General features: G+C 39.3%; 1 protein-coding gene across 1 annotated transcript; it reads left to right on the top strand.

Moving 5' to 3' along the window:
- Positions 1-35: 35 nt before the first annotated feature.
- On the top strand, positions 36-21,612 carry loxl2b (lysyl oxidase-like 2b). The gene is made up of 14 exons (XM_077600952.1): positions 36-517; positions 1,874-2,227; positions 2,394-2,569; positions 7,789-8,000; positions 8,476-8,692; positions 8,924-9,107; positions 10,360-10,511; positions 10,938-11,105; positions 11,350-11,515; positions 11,780-12,020; positions 12,300-12,415; positions 12,839-12,975; positions 13,060-13,171; positions 20,973-21,612. Exons 2-14 carry the CDS (start codon positions 1,885-1,887, stop codon positions 21,041-21,043), a joined length of 2,295 nt encoding a protein of 764 aa, XP_077457078.1. The 5' UTR covers positions 36-517; positions 1,874-1,884; the 3' UTR covers positions 21,044-21,612.
- Positions 21,613-22,879: the final 1,267 nt, after the last annotated feature.

Raw genomic sequence — 22,879 nt, 5'->3', positions numbered from 1 at the left:
CCTGCATCTGCTCATGTTACCGTACCAACTAGTGTAGACACGCACTTTTTTTCTGTCCACATCTCGTGTTTTGAAAGCGAATTAAGATCGTCATCTCCCAAGTTAACAACAGCCAATGGGTGAGAATAACTTTTGCGTATAGCAGTGCTGTCCTGGGATTTAATCTACTGGTGTATAAGAGTCAGCCAATGTAGCAGTTCCGAAGCAGTTTTAGTGTTGTTCCCGGAAAACTTGGTATTTTCCTGACGGCCTTTGAAGGCATCATTGCTGCGTTCAATGTGTTGCTCTGCTTTTGTTGAATCTTGCGTCTCCGTGCGCTCTTTCACGTCCCGGACCATCATCAGCGAGGTCATTGTAAAGTTGGCTGTCAGTGGGCGCGGGTCCGGGTCAAAGCCTGGAACTTGCATCAGGGAAAGGGACTAAAAGTGTAGAGGACAAGAAGAAGCTTTTTCACTGATTGTTCACACTGGGCTTCTTCTGACCGCACGCAGCCTGCTCAACTTGGACAGGTCGCAAAGTAAGTTTACCTGAGTCTGTTAATAGACATAAGGAAGTAAATGGAATGCTGCATTTATGATAGACATTCAGATGTGTCATTTGGGGTTTATTTAATGCATTTGATTCTAGGAGTCTAATAGAATCAACTCTTTTTGATTGCTTTTACTAAAATGCCTGATTTTAGTTTGTTCATATTCTTTTCTGCTACCAACATGGATTATTCCCTTAGTTATCTAAGCTCTTTTTTTCACATGGACTTTGGGTTTTGAATTTAACACATTCGCCCTATTAATGATGATGATAATAACGTTTAATATTGTTTTTACTAAATTACTGCCATTGAAACTTTGTTTAGATCTTCAAATCTTTGCGGAAAAAAATAATAAATAGTAAAGAAAAGAGGAAAAAACAGCTGACATCCTAATGCAATGTACTTTTGACCCTCCTATATATATAACCTATTATGGAGATTTCTGGCTAATGGAAAAAAATGCTTTCGTGTCCTTGATGGTTTTATTCCAGGTTTTGTAATATGGGTTTGGAGTGGGGTGTGGCCATAACACTTATCTATATGTTTCCCCCAAAAATGTTGCAAATTAATGGAAAATACATATAGCTTCCATCTGTTTACTGTTAAATGTCTCTTTCCACTTGTGCATCCAACCACTGCCACGTTACACTGAAGAAAAATAGAAACCCTGAAGCTGAAAGATTTATGTAGATTATTTTTTAAAACAAGCAGCTGTTGAGCTTTTGTGTCAACTTATTGGAATGTGAAATCTGAGGCTATAACGTCGTAGTAGTTGTTTTTGTGTGTGTGTGTTTTTTTAATGACTGTATTCCTTTGCACAGTGGCTGAACAAATCTGAGTGAAAAGGGGGGCGAGAAATATTACTGCCCCCCCCCTAACTTTTTTTTTTTTATTGCTGATCTAGAAGTGCACTAGTCTTGTCAAAAAGTAGTGCTGAAGAGTGAAAGAGTGCAAGGTTTTCCAAGCTATATATGTTTTTACATCCACAAAAATTACAGGGTACAAGGTTCCTTTGCAGGGATCTAGAAAAGTTCAAATATCTTAAATGAAATGCTTGCCTGGATGGAAACACACTCAGTGCGTGTTCTGCTTTCTAATACTGGAAAGACCTTGTAATTTTCTTATCGTCAAGCCAGCATTAGTTCATTTTAGAGAGTTCAGCTTTAGAAGCAAACGAGAGGCAGAAAAAAAGTCACAATGCGAGGAAACAAAACCAAAAAAAGCAATGGCTGTACCTACTAGAACATGAATTTGTTTTGTGCTTCACCAATGTAGAACTAATATTGAAATATTTTCACCCAAACAATCCAATCGAATGAAATCTCCCTTTTTCCTCTTTTTCAGGGCTGACCAAAATGATACGCTCTCGGTATCTGTCCTGCTGCGCCCTATTAGCGCTACTAGAACTGGTCGTAACCCAGTATGAGCACCTCGGGTACCCACCCGGAAACCCTGCACCAGAGCAGGAGTTGTACTCTGCTCCTCAGTTAACGCCTGACACACCCAGAATTCAGCTCCGGCTGGCAGGAGACAAGAGGAAACACAACGAGGGTCGTGTCGAGGTTTTCTACAGCAACCAATGGGGGACGGTCTGCGATGACGACTTTACGATCCACGCTGCACAAGTCGTCTGCCGGGAACTGGGGTACTTGGAAGCCGTTTCATGGTCACCCTCTGCAAAATATGGGAAAGGAGAAGGTATTTAATGGTGAAGATAGTGGAATTTATTCAGAACATTTCCTGGATAGGAAATCTGTGCATGTGTTTCATAAATTTTGGGGAAAAAAACTTTCGATTTTCCATTAGTCCTTTCACACACACATCCAAGGTGACACTAATGAATATTTATTTTTGATCCCATCAGGGGCCATCTGGTTTGACAATCTCCACTGCACTGGCAAAGAAAAGACTTTGGCATTGTGCCCCTCCAATGGGATCGGCATTTCGGACTGTAAACACAGTGAGGATGTAGGAGTCATGTGCAGCGACAAGAGGATCCCTGGATTCAAATTTATCAACATTCTTCCTAATCACGTAGAGGTACAGCTTGAGCATTATTTCAAAGAATTCTTGATGCCATGTGATGAAATCATCTATTTTATGTATATGTATATAGATTTGAAAAAATGACTATTGTGCATCGTGTGCGGTCGGTTCGACACCGGTCTTTTGGTCGCCGGTCTTTTAGTCGCCGGTCTTTTGGTTGCCGTTTTTTTTGGTTGCGGTCTTTTGGTCGCCCGGACCGCAACAACGGGCGACCAAAAGACCGACGACCAAAAGACCGACGACCAAAAGACCGGCGACAAAACAAGGTAAAACAACACGGTCTACGCATCAATAAAAGCCAACAATGGCCATGAGCAGTTTCACTGAGCTGACGTGTGAGTGTAGAAGAGTTTGTATGTATGTACATGAGTTGTCCCCTTAGGAAGGGACGTCAGTCAGGATCTTAACAAGTTCTCCAACAAAAAACAATAAAAGTCCGGGAAATTTGGAGCTTTTCTTTAGCCTAATAATTAATAGGGCATTAAGTATGACTAAATAGTAATTCACAGTTTGTATTTAGGGAATTTGAGCAACGATTTAAATGGTAATTATCAATATCCTTCCGGGCGACCAAAAGACCGGCGACCAAAAGACCGGCGACCAAAAGACCGGCGACCAAAAGACCGGCGACCAAAAGACCGGCGACCAAAAGACCGGCGACCAAAAGACAGGCGATCAATCGACCGTGTACCATTGTGCATAACCTTGCAGTGACTGGATGGCCAATTGGTTAGGCTTGAGATAACATTTAAGTAAACATTTAAATTGTTTAGGTCTGTGAAGAAGAAATTTTGAAAGCATTGAAGACATCCATCCCCCTCTTAGATGAGTGGGCTGATGTGGAAAATTTAAATACATGCGCAGGTCATCGTCTTTTGCCTTTAAACAGCTCTGCACAGTTGAGGTCAATTGAAAAACCCTGACTCGCAGTTTTAATAACAGTCATTTCTACATGGTTGACAGGCGAGTGTGTCAGTGAAAGTAATGTTTAGCTTGTAATTGTTAGGTGTTGGCACTTGTCACTGTCAAAAGTTGTCTCGGAAGTCCTGCTAATTTCTAAGCTGAACAATAAGCATGAAAGAAAATATCTTTCTATTCACTGTGCATGACTCATGATTGCACAATGTGATGTCATGACGAAAAAATGCAGCTGGGGCTTCCTATGTAAATGCTATCAAAGTATTTATGCTTTTCTTCCATCAGTGACCACTGTACTTAGTGGGAAGGTTTTACTGCATTGTAGAAATAAGTACTTCTATCTTAAATGTCGAGAGGTTGACGTAATGGTTTCCCAAGAGGTTTACATGTCTGAAGTCAAGCTGGGTGGTGAAAGTCTTATTCAGCGTTTCCATTATTTCACACATCTGGGCCCCATGCACATTGCATTATCATCTGCAAGTAGTATCCTGGTGACCCACCCAGCTACACTTTGGAGTGTAATGGTGGTTGGTTGGATGGTATAGTAATATATATATATATATATATATATATATATATATATATATAGCTTTGTGGGTTTTTGTGGAATCGGATGATCAGCGGACTCCTGGAGCATGTCAAGGAACCGCAGTCTTTTCTAAAAAGGTTTTTTTTCTCGGTATTGTTGCTAGAAAATGAGAGAAAACAAGGAAAATACTGTGATAATGAGGAAGGTGAAACGTGAATCCTTGCATGCATGTATTGCTGACCTTTCACTAATGCGGTCAGATTCTTCGGTGTTAGCCTTTAGTTTTTCAATTTGTTTAGGTGGTGTTGAATCTTGAACCTGTGTAAGAATTGGTTGTTGTGTTGCTATGCAAGGTTTCCTATGTAAGACACTGGATGTGTTTATCACAGTAAACTGAACAGTAAATAACTGACAGTCAGTGTTTACTGTCTCTGGAGTATTTATCTTTCAGTGCGTGTGTATTTATGTTGCAGCTTTACTTGATGCATCATTGGTCAATGGGAACTCTCTGAGGTCAGACCTACAATCGTGAGCACGCATTCCATTCTATTTCCAAATATTTCCCAACATCTTGAAATTCCTGTGTTTATGAAACGTGTTTGGCAGTACCGTCTTTCATGCAGCATGAAGACCATTCAATTTAGTCTGAAAACATGAATGGTATGATTTATTTTGGTCAGATTCTTCATCGTAGGTCACTCTATTTAACTGTTAACTGTGGAAATGACCCAAAAAAAAAGTGTGTTTAGATTTCCAATGGATGAAAAAGTGATGTATGAGGTGTTGATGGTCTTTTTGGATTTGAGTCATTGCACGCAAATATTGTATTATTGAAGTTATACCTTGACCAGTTTGCTATGTTTAGTTTGAACAGTATTTAAAATATTTTCACATTTGACAAAGTAAAATGCTAATCTAAATTAAAACACAGGCAAACTTTTTTTTTTAAAACACAACAGTAAATATTGTGTAATACAAAAGGTTTACAATTGTCGTCCTACCTAAATTTTTTACCTAAAATATTGTAAAAACATCTTTTCTGGACACCTTTTGATTGGCCAAACATCAGTAAAAATATGTCATATTACATGCCTGTCAAACCATTTAGGCATTTTGCAAACAGTAAAAAAAAGGTTAAGCAATCGTAAGCCGACCACAATTGATTTATGTTTTTTTGTTTGTCAGCAGTTTTTTCCTCATCTTCCCACACCTCTCACCCACGCGCACACACACACTTTATGGGAAAATTACACAGTCACCTCATGGTGTGTATGGACCTCACTTTTTCCTGCCTTAGGTCATTTTCTCCTGAGGACATAAATCCAAATATTCCACTTTACTCCCTGCAAACCTCAACAATTATGTTTGGTTTCAGCTTTAAAAAAATGATTGTCTTTTTGGTCTACTATTTCCAGGGATCAAATTTTAAACTGAGCCACTGCCTTCAAAATACAGTTTACATATAATGTCTATATTTCTTAGTTCTACAAAAATACATACAAAAAACATTTTATATGTTAATATTAGCAATATGGAAAAATCATTTGACGTAGGTACAGTAGCTGTGGCTTTTAATGCCGATTAAAGAAAACAATTTCCGTTGTTTATAAGATGTAGTTTACATTTGTGAAGGCTTTTGGAAACATCTGTTTCCACTTTGCCAACATATTGGTTTTTGAAACGGGTTGCTAGCAGTCCATTCAGAAACAAAACAAAAAAACAACTAAAAATAAATCCTAACTTTGTGTTGCATCTACAGTAGAAAATACATACACGTAGGAATATTTTGTCCCTCAAAAATGTTTTTTTTTTCATGTGAAGGCACACTGGCATCAATTTACAATCCAGAGTTACAAAACGAAAGGCATTTACTTTGGGGGGGCTTCGCATTAATAGCATGCCATTTTTCCTACTTATGAGGTTATTCTGCTGTTTTTGAGAGCTGTTGAAGCCCTCTATTGGAAACACATGTTCACGAGCGGCATGTTCTGTTTTTGCTGGCAAATACTCATCTTCTGCACAAGAGTTATGGACGGAAGGTGCGTCACCGTCAAAAACTTGAACACCAACAATATTTCACAGTGAAAAAATCAGGCTGTCGTGTTGCCGTGGCATGTAATGTCCAAGAACATTTATTGTCCGAACAAAGATGATGCCCCATACTACAGCTACACCTCCATGTAACAGATATAGTACTCTAGAGACATATCCATTTTTGAAAAGTTACGCCCCTGTAGTAAACTGCGATAAAATGGAAAACAGATTTTACCAGTTGAAAATTATTCATAGAGCAATTTTTAATTACTTGCTTACATCACATGCATGCAGCAGTATTAAGTTTTGGAAAAAAAAGTTTAATTTGTTGAAAGTCTACCGGCAGGTTTAACAAGTTTATCTTCGACAACATGCCGTTTTCTTTAAGCGGTCTTTGCAATCAAAATATTTTTATCTGGTTAATCAGTTCAACTGGATTTATAAATTCATTAAGTGAGGAACACTGCTTGTGAGAATGGCAGAAGAGGATATGATTTTACACCCCCGGGGTGGTCATTTCCCCATCTTGTACTTTTAATAAAATCAACTATGTTACTAAACACCATGTTTACTGTTACATTGTGCATTTGTATTTCATTGCTTTTGGCTGTAATTGGATCTGTAAAACTTCAGTATAGTTTACTAAAATGAGCACTTTTCAGCTTGGAAAACAATCTCGAAATGGCTGAACAACAATTCGATTGTTGGGAAATTCCAGTTACATATTGTTTAAGCATTACCATTTTTTTTAATCCTATGCAGTCATTCTTGGGAAGGATATCTTATCCCCACAAGCTGTGAGATAAGTGGTGTGTGTGGTAGAAAGCATTCAGTCAGGTCATATTTTCCCCTTTGCATGCCTACTGTAAATTAGGCATGTGCAATTCTTTGTAGTGGATGTGAATTCAAGTTAAGATTTTTAGCCTCTGTTCTCTTATTCATTGGAAAATTGTCCACCTTATGTCCCAAAATTTGGGACATGGTCACATGTAAGAGGTAGAAAAGAGATTGTTTGATATATTTTCAGTTTCTTTTCCCAACTATGGAGGTTCCTAGCATATTTTGGTGGGTTAGTTTAGCAGTAGTATTCTGTTGTACAAGGTGGAGAGCCCTTCACTTTATTTTGTACTTGTCATCCCTAAAATGGCTTTTCCATCTGTGCTAGTTTCTCTTAAAACAAGACGCAGGAAAGGCCATTCTCCCTGGAGAGTGGCTGAACAAAACAAGGCACACATGTTTGTAATTCTTTTCTTTTTTTGGGTGGCTAAATGTCCCATTTTTGGGCGTGGGAGACCATCTGAGAAATCTGAATTCCACACTGCAAAAGAGTTAAAGCAGATTACGAGATGGAGTCAGAGGAAAAAAAGGGCCTGGATTATCATGGTCTAGCTTTGGAGAATTTTCAGTGTATGAGCTTTTGAAGGCAAATGTAGTTTTAGGGCATCCGGCGGTAATGCTACCTCGAGAATTGCAACAAGGTGTTTTACTTGGAAAATGTTTGAACACGCTGTGCTGGCAGGGCATTGCTGAGGTGTTCTTTAGGAAATGGGGTGTTTTATTGTGTATTATGTAAAACGGCAGACAAGGTCATGTGTGATGTCCATATGTTTATGTTCTATACTGCTTCTCCTCGTGAAGATTGCGGACGAGTTTGAGGCTATCCCAGCTGTGATTAGGTGGGAGACTTTTAGTCTGTTGATCCTCTTTCATATGTTTTTCATATTCTTTGCAGAACTTCGATATTCAAGTGGAGGATGTGCGTATTCGAGCCATTTTGTCATCATTACGCAAGAGGATCCCTGTGACAGAGGGCTACGTGGAGGTGAAAGATGGTGGTAAATGGAAGCAGATCTGCAACACGGAGTGGAGCCACTTAAACAGCAGAGTCATATGTGGCATGTTTGGCTTCCCTGGGGAGAGGAAATACAATGCCAGAGTCTACAAGTGAGTATGTGTGTGTGTATCCATCAGGTACAGGAACCAAACCACTTTTGGCTATTTCTACGACAAGTAATCATTTTGAAATACGCTCTTCTTGTGCAAGAACAATTTAAGCCTCAACCCCCACTTCTTTATTTTCTTTAGAAACACCAAGCTGTTCATAATAATCATCTGTTATAACTCCCTATGTTCTTTAGCGGGCCAATGAAAATACAAACTCAACTGGAACACTGACAGCTTTATGCATATTTACAATTCGACCCTAAAAATGTGTATATTAAATAAGTTGTTTTGTTTCTTTAACATAAAAGATGAGCCGTTACATGCAAATTAACATTTGACAAGCAGTTCCTTGTTGTAACTTGGTTGAAGATTTTTCCATTTCTGCAAATGATGTTTTGAAAAGGAATATAAAGAGATATAAACTTGTTCAAGCCGTCTAGAACTAGAACTAATGCCCGTGCTTCTCTGTGTCCAGGATGTTTGCCCGCAGGAGAAAGCCCACATACTGGGAATTTGCCGTCAACTGCACGGGTACTGAGGCCCATTTGTCCAGCTGTAAACTCGGCAGGGACGAATCCACGGGGTCCAACCAAACCTGCGCTGAAGGCTTGCCCGTGGTGGTGAGCTGTGTCCCCGGCAGAGCTTTCGCGCCATCGTCTACGAACGGATTCCGGAAGGCCTTCAAACAAGAGGTACAATTTCAATTCACTCATCAAAGTGCTACAAGCTCTTTTGTTTGGGCCACATTACGCAATAAGAAATTAGTAGGACCATCCGTTATCGGACAGTGTCACCCCTGATGTAGAGTGTGTTGGACCGTGCTGTACTCGTTTACTTATACAATTAAATCCCACTCTGTTTTAGTCAGTGCTTTTGTCCAATAAGATGGTCGTATCTTTTGAAATAATGTTTCTCCTTTTTAGCAACCCATAGTTCGTGTGCGTGGCGGCGCCATAGTAGGTGAAGGCCGTGTGGAAGTGTTGAAAAATGGAGAGTGGGGCACCATATGCGATGACAAATGGAACCTGCTGTCTGCTACAGTTGTGTGTCGAGAGCTGGGCTTCGGGACGGCCATCGAGGCCCTCTCTGGTGGTCGCCTTGGGCAAGGTAGGTTGTTTTACAGGACCATAGAACATACATACTCGTGCAGCCCTGTGAAGAAGGTTACAGATATGACTGAAAACCTAAGGTCTTCTTCACTTACATTATCGTGAACTCACTGGTGTGGTGTTTTATTTCAATAGAACGAATCACTCATCCATTGCACACTGTATTTTTATTATTGTATTTTTCATTCCGAAAACATGTCTAGTTTCACCTGAACAAGTGTGGTTAGATAAAAGAAATTAAAATGTGGATACATTTAAACGACTCCACATAAGTGCTTGTCGCCCATCACAATGACTAACTTCTGTTAAAGTAAAATATTCATCGATATTGGCCAAGTATATTATAACTTACAATTCTTCAGTTGTTGTTTTTTTCCCCCAAACTGGCAGAGACACTCTAAATTGTCCCTAGATGAGTGTGAACCTGAAAGGTTGTTCCTCTCCTTGTGCCCGGCAATTGGCTGCCAATCAATTTAGGGTGGCCTCCATCTGCTGCCTATACTTGACTGGGATAGGATCCAGCACCCCCGCCACCCTTGCGAGGATAAGCAGTTAAGAAAATGAATGACTAAATGAAACTGGCTCAGATACAATTTGAAAAGTACTGCTGAAGATGAGTTAAATGTTTATTAATAGTTTAAAACCCTAATGCAATTTTAAACGCTAGTTTGAAGGCCAACATCCCCAAAAGCATAGCCTGCCACTGGTATAACATATACGGACGGCATAATCAGATCACCGCAGCCAGCTGGTGGAAAAAAAGAACGCCTAAAAGACATATTCCATAATCTACGTGAGTAACCAACCACTTCTGTAATCATGGCCTCCAATGAAAGACTTCCTTTCCAGACGCCAAAATGTTTCAACCGCTTGGTATATCAAGTGTGTTACGACGTCTCAAAGCCGCTTACACCATGGAAAAATGTAAATGTGCCCCTGACCCCATATAATTTACCAACTCAGCACATATGTTTTATAGACTCTAATATTACCTGTCATGAGAATTCCAAATAAAATGTTAGATTTGAAAAGTAAAACAAAGTAAAGTTGATCTAAACAGGAAAAAAATTCTTTTGGTCTGCCACTCAAATTATATTATTGTAATTATCTAAAAAAAAACCAGATGAATCCATGTGAAAAATAGTTTCATAACATATGTTTAATTATACACTGGAAATAGGCTGTTTTGTAATGAAATGTAAAGTATTATTCATTTTTTTAAACAGTGTTTTTGTGTTATTGTTTACAAGGTATGGGTCCAGTACATATGAATGAAGTGGAATGTACTGGGTTTGAGAAGTCCATTACCGAGTGTTCATTCAACAAGGAATCTGTGGGCTGCAGCCATGAAGAAGATGCAGCTGTCAGATGTAATGTTCCCGCTATGGGTTTTCAGGAGAGGGTGAGACTCACATTTTATTTCAATATCGTTCACCGACTTGTTATACAAAAGGGATTTGAAGCCGCCACTCTTACCCGGGGCTCTTTTCTAATAATAGCTCGCCGGTGAGGGGGATGTTGTATTTTCCTTGGGGTGTTTTAGAAGTGATTATTTGAAAATGATATTGATGTTTATCCATCTGGCGAGCATTTACGGTTTAGCTTTTGCTCAGTCAGCTGGGATAGGCTTCAGCACCCCTCGGGCCTGACAAGGATAAGCGGTATTAAAAATGAATGAATGTTAATTGTTTCATCCCTTGTTTAAATCATTTTAAAAACAAAAATTGAAATGAGCAAAATAACCCTTCCTTATTTTAATCTTTCTGGTTATGTTTCAATTTCAATACTAAAACATGACACCTTGTCTTTTTCCTCTTGTGATTTTTAGTTGCGTTTGAGTGGCGGTCGAAACCCTTTTGAGGGTCGTGTGGAAGTGCTGGTTGAGAAGAACGGCTCGCTCGTGTGGGGCAACGTTTGCAGCGAGGGATGGGGAACCATGGAGGCCATGGTTGTCTGCCGACAGCTGGGCTTGGGCTTTGCCAGCAACGTTTTACAGGTAAGGTCAAAGGAGCCAGAGAAACAAGGAAATTGTTATCACAAGAGAAGTTTACTTGTTGTCAAAAATTTAAATCTGACTCTTGAAATAATTTCAATCTGTTACTGGGGTGAAAATGTGGTTCAGTCATATTGACCTGCAATGATGAAGCATTTTAGCTCATTACAGAAAAATATCAAAGCCAAAGTGTTGAATCTGATGTGATTTTTTTACCTTTCTTTTTTCACCACTGTTGTCTCAACAGGAGACTTGGTACTGGCAAGGCGAGGTGAGTTCGGACAACGTGGTCATGAGCGGAGTCCGCTGCTCTGGTACCGAGATGTCTTTGTCCCACTGCCTGCACCACGGAGCCCACCTAAGCTGCTCCAACGGAAATGGACGCAATGCCGCTGGAGTTTCGTGCTCGGAGAGTAAGACGGGCAATTGTTTTGCTTTGCTGCGTTGGTTACTTCTGCTTCATCAGGACTCCCTAACACATTTCAGTTGATTGACTATTTGCAACTATGACTTCCCATATATATATATATATATATTTTTTTTTAAATATTTTACAGCTTGACACTCAGACCTTTTCTTTCAGAACAGTAATCTCCACCAGCGCTTGATACGTGCATCAGATCACGTGTAATGATGCTATTCTGTGTGTACATTTTTTTTTTTTTTTGTCTAACCAGCGGCCCCTGACCTGGTACTGAACCCTCAGGCGGTGGAGCAGACCACCTACATAGAGGACCGGCCTATGTTCATGTTGCAGTGTGCACTTGAAGAGGAGTGCCTGTCCTCCTCCTCGAAAGACACGCCTGCCAACTCCTACCGCCGACTGCTGCGCTTCTCCTCCCAAATCCACAACAACGGCCAGTCCGACTTCCGACCCAAAGCTGGACGACACGCTTGGGTGTGGCACGACTGTCATAGGTCAGTCAGTTCCCAATGACCGCTCTTAGTTTACTTGATGTGGCTAAAGCACAGGAATTTTCTCCGATACTGTTTTGGTAAATCTCCGTGTTTTCAAATATTTAACTTAAAACGCTTTACAATATATACAGTATGATTGTTAGTGATTTCAAAGTTTTAAATAGAGTTTTTATATTCTTGAAAGCTATAATCCAGAATAGGTGTGGGATTTCATTTTTTGTACCTATGGTTATTTTTTTATTATATTTTTTTCGCCAACTCTGTATATGTGTTGCTTAGGCATTATCACAGCATGGAGGTTTTTACCACTTATGACTTGTTCAGTCTGAATGGAACCAAAGTGGCAGAAGGACACAAAGCAAGTTTTTGTCTGGAGGACTCAGAGTGTGATGAAGGTAAAAATGAATATTTATCAATATCTATTTAAGATCTGTACTTTTCTGACACAATTCACCAGCCCAAAAAGTTCAAAATGTGGCTTGAAGGGAGGTGCTGCCTCCAAGTGGCCAAAATTACTGCTTCCTGGCTAAATCTTAAAACTAACTGTAAATGCATTTCAAGTGGAAAACATATAAATGATACTCTTTTTGTTTACATAATTCATTTAGCTTTCTTTGAATGTGCATGATGGCACTCAGATTGTTGTTGTTGCTCTTGTGAATATTATATTTGATGTCCTCTGTCATTCGTGAACTTGTCGTCTTGAAACTTGGTGGCTAGGCAGCATAAAACATTGGATTGGATTGGATAACTTTATTCATCCCGTATTTGGGAAATTTCATTGTGACAGCATTGTTATTTATTTTATGTTGTTGCAGGCATCGAAAAGAGATATGAATGTGACAATTTTGGAGAGCAGGGCATCACTGTCGGCTGTTGGGATACGTATCGGCATGACATTGACTGTCAGTGGATTGACATCACCGACCTTAAACCGGGAGATTATGTTTTCCAGGTAGATTTTTACAGATCATTTTTGCGTGGCATGTCATTTTGTTGTAATGTAAAAAATAAAATCTCTTCTATCTCATTTTTGCAGATAATAACCAATCCAAACTATGAGGTGCCCGAGACTGATTACACCAATAACATCCTGAAGTGTAGACTGCGATATGACGGTCATCGTGTGTGGATGTACAGCTGTCACAACGGTAAATATGATAAATCCTAATGTAAAATATTCCAGGATTATAATTTATATATTCTGTTCCCTTACAAAGATAAACCAAACAACTTTAGGATTTTTAATAACAATGCACTTTAATATGGCTTCATGTTAACTAAGTAAACTTTTTTCCCCAACGTTCACCACAAACTCTTAAATTCTAACACCGGAAAATAAAATACATGATTGTAAACATAATACCATTGTACAATATGAAATAAATGCACTGTACTGGATTTTGGTGACAAACTGGGAGCCATTTTTAAATCATGCACAGGCCGTATATTAGAACCACTAGAGGGAGCCTGCGTACCACTAACTTGATAATTTAGAATAAACAAATGAAAGCCGTTGTAAACACTAATGATTAAAAACAAATGGTGCTCATCCTTATGTAAGATGCTTTTGAATACACAGGGTGTCCCAAAATGTTTGACCCCATTTTTTAGGCCAATAATTTTGTCAATTTTAGTTGGAATGACTTCAAATTTTCACAGCTTGTGTAGAAACGTTTCCAATTTTTGTGTGTAACGTTTGACATATCTGCCTTTTCAGGTTGAGAAATACCGTTCACTTGAATAGAAAAGGTGTTTTGCTTGTTAGAGTATGCTCGGACTCAATGAAGACAGTGCAGCGTGGCTTCAGAGGTTTTATTTATACTTAGCTCACGAAGTAAAATACCCGCTTGCCACGCGAGAGGTTTCCGGATCGAATCCCTTTGTATTTTAAGTAGCACATACAATTTCAGCAAAATCAAACTTTTACCTGTTTAGTGCACATATTTCATTGACCCCATTTCATGTAGTGGTTCCCTTCCCTGACTGCCATGTGGGCAGGTGTGGTTCGCATCCCAGTTGGGAATCACTTTTCCCTTAAATAAAAACAACCATGTGTAGTCAAGACTTTCCCATAATGACTAAGTTAAATGTGGCCACTTCATCGTGTAAAGGTTCGCTCACCTGACTGCCATGTGGGCAGTTAGGGTTCCAATTCCAGGTAGGAATCATTTTTCCTTGAATTGAAACAACCATGTGTAGTCAAGACTTTCCAATAATGACAAAGTAAAGTGTGGCTACTTCATGGTGTAGAGGTTCACTCACCTGACTGCCATGCGGGCAGGTGTGGTTCAAATCCCAGTTGGGCAACATTTTTCCCTTAAATAGGAACAACCATTTGTAGTCAAGACTTTCCAATAATTTTCCCTTAGTCGTTTCTATATATTTGTAGTCAAGACCTTCCAATAATGACAAAGTGAAGTGTGGCCAATTTGTGGTGTAGAGGTTAACTCACCCGTCTGCCATGTGGGCAGGTGGGGTTCAAATCCCAGTCGGGAAACATTTTCCCTTAGTTGTTTCTATATACAGACGCTCCCCTACTTACGAACAACGGTACATACGAACATGTCTGCAAATTGCGTTTAAGTCCAAAAATGTTCGCAAGTCCAATTTTGTATTTCACGCCTTTTTCGGAGTAGTACTTCTTTCCGCCGCTAATACCGACGCCTGGCGCTGTGAGAGCTCAGCTCACCCAGCATCTACCTTCTTCTTCGTTGCAATGCGGAAGTGCGTGAATGTATCTCCAGTGTGCAAAGAAACTTTTTCATTTGTATCATTAAATATCTCATGCATCCAATATTGAATATGGTTGGTAAAAAGCTAAAGGCTTCTATTGAGGGAGTTGGAAGGAAGAGGCAAGCCATTTCTTCTTAAACGAGTGGCAATAATAACGAAGCTTGATGCGCGTGAGAGTGGTAAGCGTTTCACGGGCATTGAATCGTTCGACCATCAGTACCATTTATAAACAGAAAGATCGAACAGCAGGACCCAAATATTGAACGTTGCACAAAGTTTGCAAATCAATTGAATGATGCCATACAGTGCTACCGCATCATTTATGATGAAAAAAAGAAGAAAACTGTGCAATCGTCATTAGGTCGCTTCTTTTGGCCAGTTTTTAATACATAAATCTCTCTCTCTCTCTCTCTCTCTCTACAGTACTGTACATATTCTCTCCATTTTATTAAATGTTTTTTTTTCAGTAACAATGCGTGTTACTTATACAAGCCTTAAACATACAAATGCCTAATAAACCTTCAATATACTTATATCGGCCTTAAACATAAATTATAATACAAAATATAGCACTGAATCAACTTACAAACAAATTCAACTTATGAACAATCGCTCGGAACCAATTGCGTTCGTTAAGGCTTTTTTTCTTAAAAAATGACATAGTATTGTAAGGCTTTTTTCTTAAAAAAACCGACATAGTATTGTAAGGCTTTTTTTCGTAAAAAACGACATAGTATAGTAAGGTTTTTTTCTTAAAAAACAACATAGTATAGGCTTTTTTCTTTAAAGACGACATAGTATAGTAAGGCTTATTTTCTTTAAAAACGACACAGTATAGTAAGGCTTTTTTGTCTTTAAAAACGACATAGTATAGTAAGGCTTTTTATTTACAAAAAAGACCATGTATAGTAAGGCTTTTTTGTTTAAAAAAGACCATGTATAGTAAGGCTTTTTTTCCTAAAAAAAACGACATAGTATAGTATGGCTTTTTTCCTTTAAAAAACGACATAGTATAGTATGGCTTTTTTCCTTAAAAAACGACATAGTATAGTAAGGCTTTTTTTCTTAAAAAACGACATAGTATAGTATGGCTTTTCCCCCCTAAAAAATGACATAGTATAGCATGGCTTTTTTTCTTGAAAAACGACATAGTCGAGGAAGGCTTTTTCCCTAAAAAACGATATTGTATAGTAAGGCTTCTTTTCTTAAAAAAGGACATAGTATAGTAAGGCTTTTTTTCCCTAAAAAACGACATAGTATAGCATGGCTTTTTTTCTTGAAAAACGACATAGTAGAGGAAGCCTTTTTTTCTTAAAAAACGATATTGTATAGTAAGGCTTCTTTTCTTAAAAAACGACATAGTATAGTAAGGCTTTTTTTCTTTAAAAAATGACAGCAAGTAAGGCTAAGAGAGTCGGAGAATAAATCTGACTTCTGATTCTTCACCTTCTAGTTGTTGCTGTGGTCCACTGGCAAAATCATTGGATCAGAACATGAGGTGGGAATCAGGAGTGAGTTCAATTCCACTCGTTGCAATTCTCAAATTGTTTATTGAGGTAATGAAAAGGATAAATACAACTTCCAACTTTACTGTGGTGTAGTGGCAAAGACAATGGGTCAGAACTTCAGGTGGACTCAAGTTCAAATCAGAAGTGAGTTTGATTCCACTCTTTGCAATTCTCAAATTGTTTATTGAGGTAATTAAAAGGATAAATATAACTTCCAATCACATCATTTCAGAAGACACTGTGGTCCAGTGGCAAGAACAATGGGTTGAAATTGAAGTTGGACACAAGTTCAAATCTGGAGTGAGTTCAAGTCCACTCTTTGCAAATCTCAAATTGTTTATTGAGGTGATGAAAATGATAAATATAACTTCCAATCATCTCACTTCAGAAGTCACTGTGGTCCAGTGGCAAAGACAATGGGTCAGACAGACCTCAAGTTAGTGGATTTGACTGCCATGTGGGAGATGGGGTTCGAATCCCGCTCTCGTTTGACTAATCACTACACTAGTAGTTCAGTAAATGGGTAATCCTTTTTTCATTCAAATAAAGACTTAGTCATTTTTTTCAGCAAAACAATATTTCCGGTCAGCCTTCGGCTGACCGGAAGACAGTTGGGAGGGGGGGTTCCTGGTGGTGTTCGACAGTCGGCCTTCGGCCGACTGCCGACACCATACAGTCGTTGACTGGCGACACCGGGACGTGAACCCTCGACACCCATGTCGCAGGCAGGTGACTTACCCACTACACCACGAGGCGGCCCGCCTATAAATGATTGGAAGTTATATTTATCCTTTTCATTACCTAAATAAACAATTTGAGAATTGCAAAGAGTGGAATTGAACTCATTCCTGATTTGAACTTGAGTCCACCTGAAGTTCTGACCCATTGACTTTGCCACTGGACCACAGTGACTTCTGAAATGATGTGATTGGAAGTTATATCTATCCTTTTCATTACCTCAATAAACAATTTGAGAATTGCAAAGAGTGGAATTGAACTCATTCCTGATTTGAACTTGAGTCCACCTGAAGTTCTGACCCATTATCTTTGCCACTGGACCACAGTGACTTCTGAAATGATGTGATTGGAAGTTATATCTATCCTTTTCATTACCTCAATAAACAATTTGAGAATTGCAAAGAGTGGAATTGAACTCATTCCTGATTTGAACTTGAGTCCACCTGAAGTTCTGGCCCATTATCTTTGCCACTGGACCACAGTGACTTCTGAAATGATGTGATTGGAAGTTATATCTGTCCTTTTCATTACCTCAATAAACAATTTGAGAATTGCAAAGAGTGGAATTGAACTCACTCCTGATTTGAACTTGAGTCCACCTGAAGTTCTGACCCATTATCTTTGCCACTGGACCACAGTGACTTCTGAAATGATGTGATTGGAAGTTATATCTATCCTTCTCATTACCTCAATAAACAATTTGAGAATTGCAAAGAGTGGAATTGAACTCATTCCTGATTTGAACTTGAGTCCACCTGAAGTTCTGGCCCATTATCTTTGCCACTGGACCACAGTGACTTCTGAAATGATGTGATTGGAAGTTATATCTATCCTTCTCATTACCTCAATAAACAATTTGAGAATTGCAAAGAGTGGAATTGAACTCATTCCTGATTTGAACTTGAGTCCACCTGAAGTTCTGACCCATTGACTTTGCCACTGGACCACAGTGACTTCTGAAATGATGTGATTGGAAGTTATATCTATCCTTTTCATTACCTCAATAAACAATTTGAGAATTGCAAAGAGTGGAATTGAACTCATTCCTGATTTGAACTTGAGTCCACCTGAAGTTCTGACCCATTATCTTTGCCACTGGACCACAGTGACTTCTGAAATGATGTGATTGGAAGTTATATCTATCCTTTTCATTACCTCAATAAACAATTTGAGAATTGCAAAGAGTGGAATTGAACTCATTCCTGATTTGAACTTGAGTCCACCTGAAGTTCTGGCCCATTATCTTTGCCACTGGACCACAGTGACTTCTGAAATGATGTGATTGGAAGTTATATCTGTCCTTTTCATTACCTCAATAAACAATTTGAGAATTGCAAAGAGTGGAATTGAACTCACTCCTGATTTGAACTTGAGTCCACCTGAAGTTCTGACCCATTATCTTTGCCACTGGACCACAGTGACTTCTGAAATGATGTGATTGGAAGTTATATCTATCCTTCTCATTACCTCAATAAACAATTTGAGAATTGCAAAGAGTGGAATTGAACTCATTCCTGATTTGAACTTGAGTCCACCTGAAGTTCTGGCCCATTATCTTTGCCACTGGACCACAGTGACTTCTGAAATGATGTGATTGGAAGTCATATCTATCCTTTTCATTACCTCAATAAACAATTTGAGAATTGCAAAGAGTGGAATTGAACTCACTCCTGATTTGAACTTGAGTCCACCAGAAGTTCTGACCGTTTGTCTTTGCAACTGGACCACAGTGACTTCTGAAATGAAGTGATTGGAAGTTATATTTATCTTTTTCATTACCTCAATAAACAATTTGTGAATTGCAAAGAGTGGAATTGAACTCACTCCTGATTCCCACCTCAAGTTCTGAACCAATATTTTTGCCACTGGACCACAGCAATAACTAGGAGAAGAATCAGAAGTCAGATTTATTCTCCGACTTTCTTAGCCTTACTATACTATGTCGATTTTTTAAAGAAAAAAGCCTTACTATATACAGACGCTCCACTACTTACGAACATTCAACTTACGAACAACGGTACATACGAACATGTCTGCAAATTGCGTTTAAGTCCAAAAATGTTCGCAAGTCCAATTTTGTATTTCGCGCCTTTTTCGGAGTAGTACTTCTTTCCGCCGCTAATACCGACGCCTGGCGCTGTGAGAGCTCAGCTCACCCAGCATCTACCTTCTTCTTTGTTGCAGTGCGGAATTGCGTGAATGTATCTCCAGTGTGCAAAGAACCTTTTTCATTTGTATCATTAAATATCTCATGCATCCAATATTGAATATGCTTGGTAAAAAGCTAAAGGCTTCTATTGAGGGAGTTGCAAGGAAGAGGCAAGCCATTTCATTTGAAACGAGTGGCAATAATAACGAAGCTTGATGCGCGTGAGAGTGGTGAGCGTTTCACGGGCATTGAATCGTTCGACCGTCAGTACCATTTATAAACAGAAAGATCGAGCAGCAGGGCCCAAATATTGAACGTTGCACAAAGTTTGCAAATCAATTGAATGATGCCATATAGTGCTACCGCATCATTTATGATGAAAAAAAAGAAGAAAACTGTGCAATCGTCATTAGGTCGCTTCTTTTGGCCAGTTTCTAATACATAAATATCTCTCTCTCTCTACAGTACTGTACATATTCTCTCCATTTTATTAAATGTTTTTTTTTCAGTACAAACCAATGCGTGTTACTTATACAAGCCTTAAACATACAAATGCACTTATATAAACCTTCAATATACTTATATCGGCCTTAAACATAAATTATAATACAAAATATAGCACTGAATCAACTTACAAACAAATTCAACTTATGAACAATCGCTCGGAACCAATTGCGTTCGTAAGTAGGGGAGCGTCTGTATATGTAGTCAAGACCAATAATGACAAAGTAAAGTGTGGCCAATTTGTGGTGTGGAGGTTCGTTCACCTGACTGCTGTGTGGGCAGCTGGGGTTCGAATCCCGCTGTCGTTTGACTGATCACTACACTATGTAGTTCAGTAAATGGATGATCCTTTTTTAATTAAAATAAAGACTTAGTCATTTTTTTTCAGCAAAACAATTATTCCGGTCAGCCGAAGGCTGACTGGCGACAACATACAGTCGTTGACTGGCGACACCGGGACGTGAACCCTCGCCTCCCACATGGCAGGCAAGTGACTGACCCACTACACCATGAGGCGGTCCGCCTATAGATGGTCATTTGGTGCTTTTATTTAAGGAAAGACTGAATGACTTAGTCTTTTTTAATGGCAAAATGGTTCATCGTCCACCGAGATTCGAACCCTGCCTGCCCACATGGCAGTCAGGTGAACAAACCTCTACACTATGAAGTGGCCACACTTCACTTTGTCATTATTGGAAAGTCTTGACTACACAAGGTTGCTTCTATTTAAGGGAAAAATGATTCCCAACTGGGATTCGAACCTCACCTGCCCACATGGCAGACGGGTGAGTTAACCTCTACACCACGAATTGGCCACACTTCACCTTGTCATTATTGGAAGGTCTTGACTACAAATATATAGAAACGACTAAGGGAAAATGTTTCCTGACCGGGATTCGAACCCCACCTGCCCACGTGGGAGACAGGTGAGTTAACCTCTACACCACAAATTGGCCACACTTCACTTTGTCATTATTGGAAGGTCTTGACTACAAATATATAGAAACAACTAAGGGAAAATGTTTCACTGGCTGGCTCACTTTGGCTTTGTTCCGCCTACTCTATCACTAGCCAATCATAGTTGGTGAAAGCGATGACGTTTCCCTACGACTGTGAGAAGGCAATAACGTATCTCTACGCCTGCTAGATAGAAATGGCAAACATTACACACAAAAACTTGAAACGTTTCTACACAAGCTGTGAAAATTTGAGGTCATTCCAACGAAAATTGTCAATATTATTGGCCTACGAAATGGGGTCAAAATACTCTCTGTATTCTAATGAAGAAAGTTGATGATATCTATGCTTACATGCTAGGTGGCTCATTAAGCACTGAGACAGAGCAAACGTTCCCGGGCCTCCTCAACAATCAGGTCACTCACAGGTAAAAGCCCTCGAGCCATGCACCCTCCACCGGGGAGAACCACAGAAAGCCCACAGCCACCACGAGTCTCCATCTGTGGTGCATCCCTCCTGCCAGCCTTGCCCTTCATGTCTTCTTGTTACCATCCTGCCCGCAAGAGCCGTTTAACACTAAATGACAGAATTTGATTAGAAGTTCCAAGGGTTTAACTAACATCAGGGTGTCTCTTCTTGAACGTACAGATCTGAAAGAAAGAAAGAAAAAGAGCACCACCTCCACGGTAGTGTGTCATTTAAACAAGAAGGCTAGGCGACAGAGGCTTTCGGGCCTGCTGTGTCTCTGTCTACACACTCAAAAAATGTGTTTTCCTTACACTGAAGGGACTGCGGATAACTCCAATTAGGCAAAAATGATCAGTGCATTCAATTGTCAAAGTAATTCTATCTTAGATGGAATAGAATTCTTCTATTTAATTGTAATTTGATAGTGTGAATATTTTACAAAGCTGGGGTAGAACATCATTGTGGACTGTAGTGTGTCAAATGATACAATGGTATCCGCTCTCTCCCTATATAAAGACTCCTTTTAAATTGTTGTTTGTTTTGTACAATGTTGTGTGTGAATTCCATGTATTATGGTGCTATCAGACTGGCCCTCTATTTTCTGAGTGTACAGTACCTGTTTTACAAGCTACATTTTGTATACTAACCGTATACTTGAACCAGGCATAGAAATATTTGCAATTTGTTCCATTCTCATGAAGATAAAGAGCAAACTCAAATTTGATGTTCTCTTACTGATTGTCACATTTTTCTGGGGTCAAATGCTTACGTTTAAATGAAAAACCGCGAAAAACGGGGTTTTACTGTGAAACATATTTTCGCAGTATTCCCCCGTTGTTCGCTGCGCATAGCAAAATCCGCGATAGACCAAAAACCGCGATCGATTAAAAATCGCGAAAAACGGGGGGTTACTGTGAAAATATTTTCGCAGTAGTCCCCCGTTGTTCGCTGTGCACAGCAAAATCCGCGATAGACCAAAAACCGCGATCGATTAATAATCGCGAAAAACGGGGTCTTACTGTAAAAATATTTTCGCAGTAACCCCCCGTTGTTCGCTGTGCACAGCAAAATCCGCGATAGACCAAAAACCGCGATCGATTAAAAATCGCGAAAAACGGGGGGTTACTGTGAAAATATTTTCACAGTAGTCCCCCGTTGTTCGCTGTGCACAGCAAAATCCGCGATAGACCAAAAACCGCGATCGATTAAAAATCGCGGAAAACGGGGGGTTGTCCCCCGTTGTTCACTGTGCACAGCAAAATCCGCGAAAGACCAAAAACCGCAATAGATAAAAAATAGCAAAAACGACTAAAAAGAATGAGTAATGGGTATGTATTTGTTTAAAAGAAAAAAAAGTAGAATACCATTTTCAGATGTCCAATTAAATCTACATTCACACAAATCTCTACTTACTCTGTACATTCCCTTCAAGAAATAAACATTGAAATACAGGTTTACATTTATTTAAGCACGATTTTAAAAAATAAAACAAAAAAAAGACATTTCTCCTCACTTTACATCCATTCTAACAGTAATATTTCATCGTTTTGAAAACAAGAGCATTAACTTCACATAAAAGGCCACAACCAATGACTTTGAATCATCTCTAAAAGTAATAACAACTGATCAGGAAAACATGTTATCACTGCAAAATTGTGGGGATCCCACAACATTTGATGAGATCTTAAAACTACAACAGTTGTGGCTTTGTTATGGGTCTGTAAATAGGAAGGAAGTGGCAAATAAACAAAAAGGGGAAAGTATGGAGGGCACGAGGAGTGCAGGAGTCCACGCCCGAC

The sequence above is a fragment of the Stigmatopora argus genome, chromosome 5 (assembly GCF_051989625.1).
Source record: "Stigmatopora argus isolate UIUO_Sarg chromosome 5, RoL_Sarg_1.0, whole genome shotgun sequence".
Lineage (NCBI taxonomy): Eukaryota > Metazoa > Chordata > Actinopteri > Syngnathiformes > Syngnathidae > Stigmatopora > Stigmatopora argus.
Note: the sequence above shows the minus strand (reverse complement) of the source record. Positions and strands in the feature narration are given on the sequence as shown.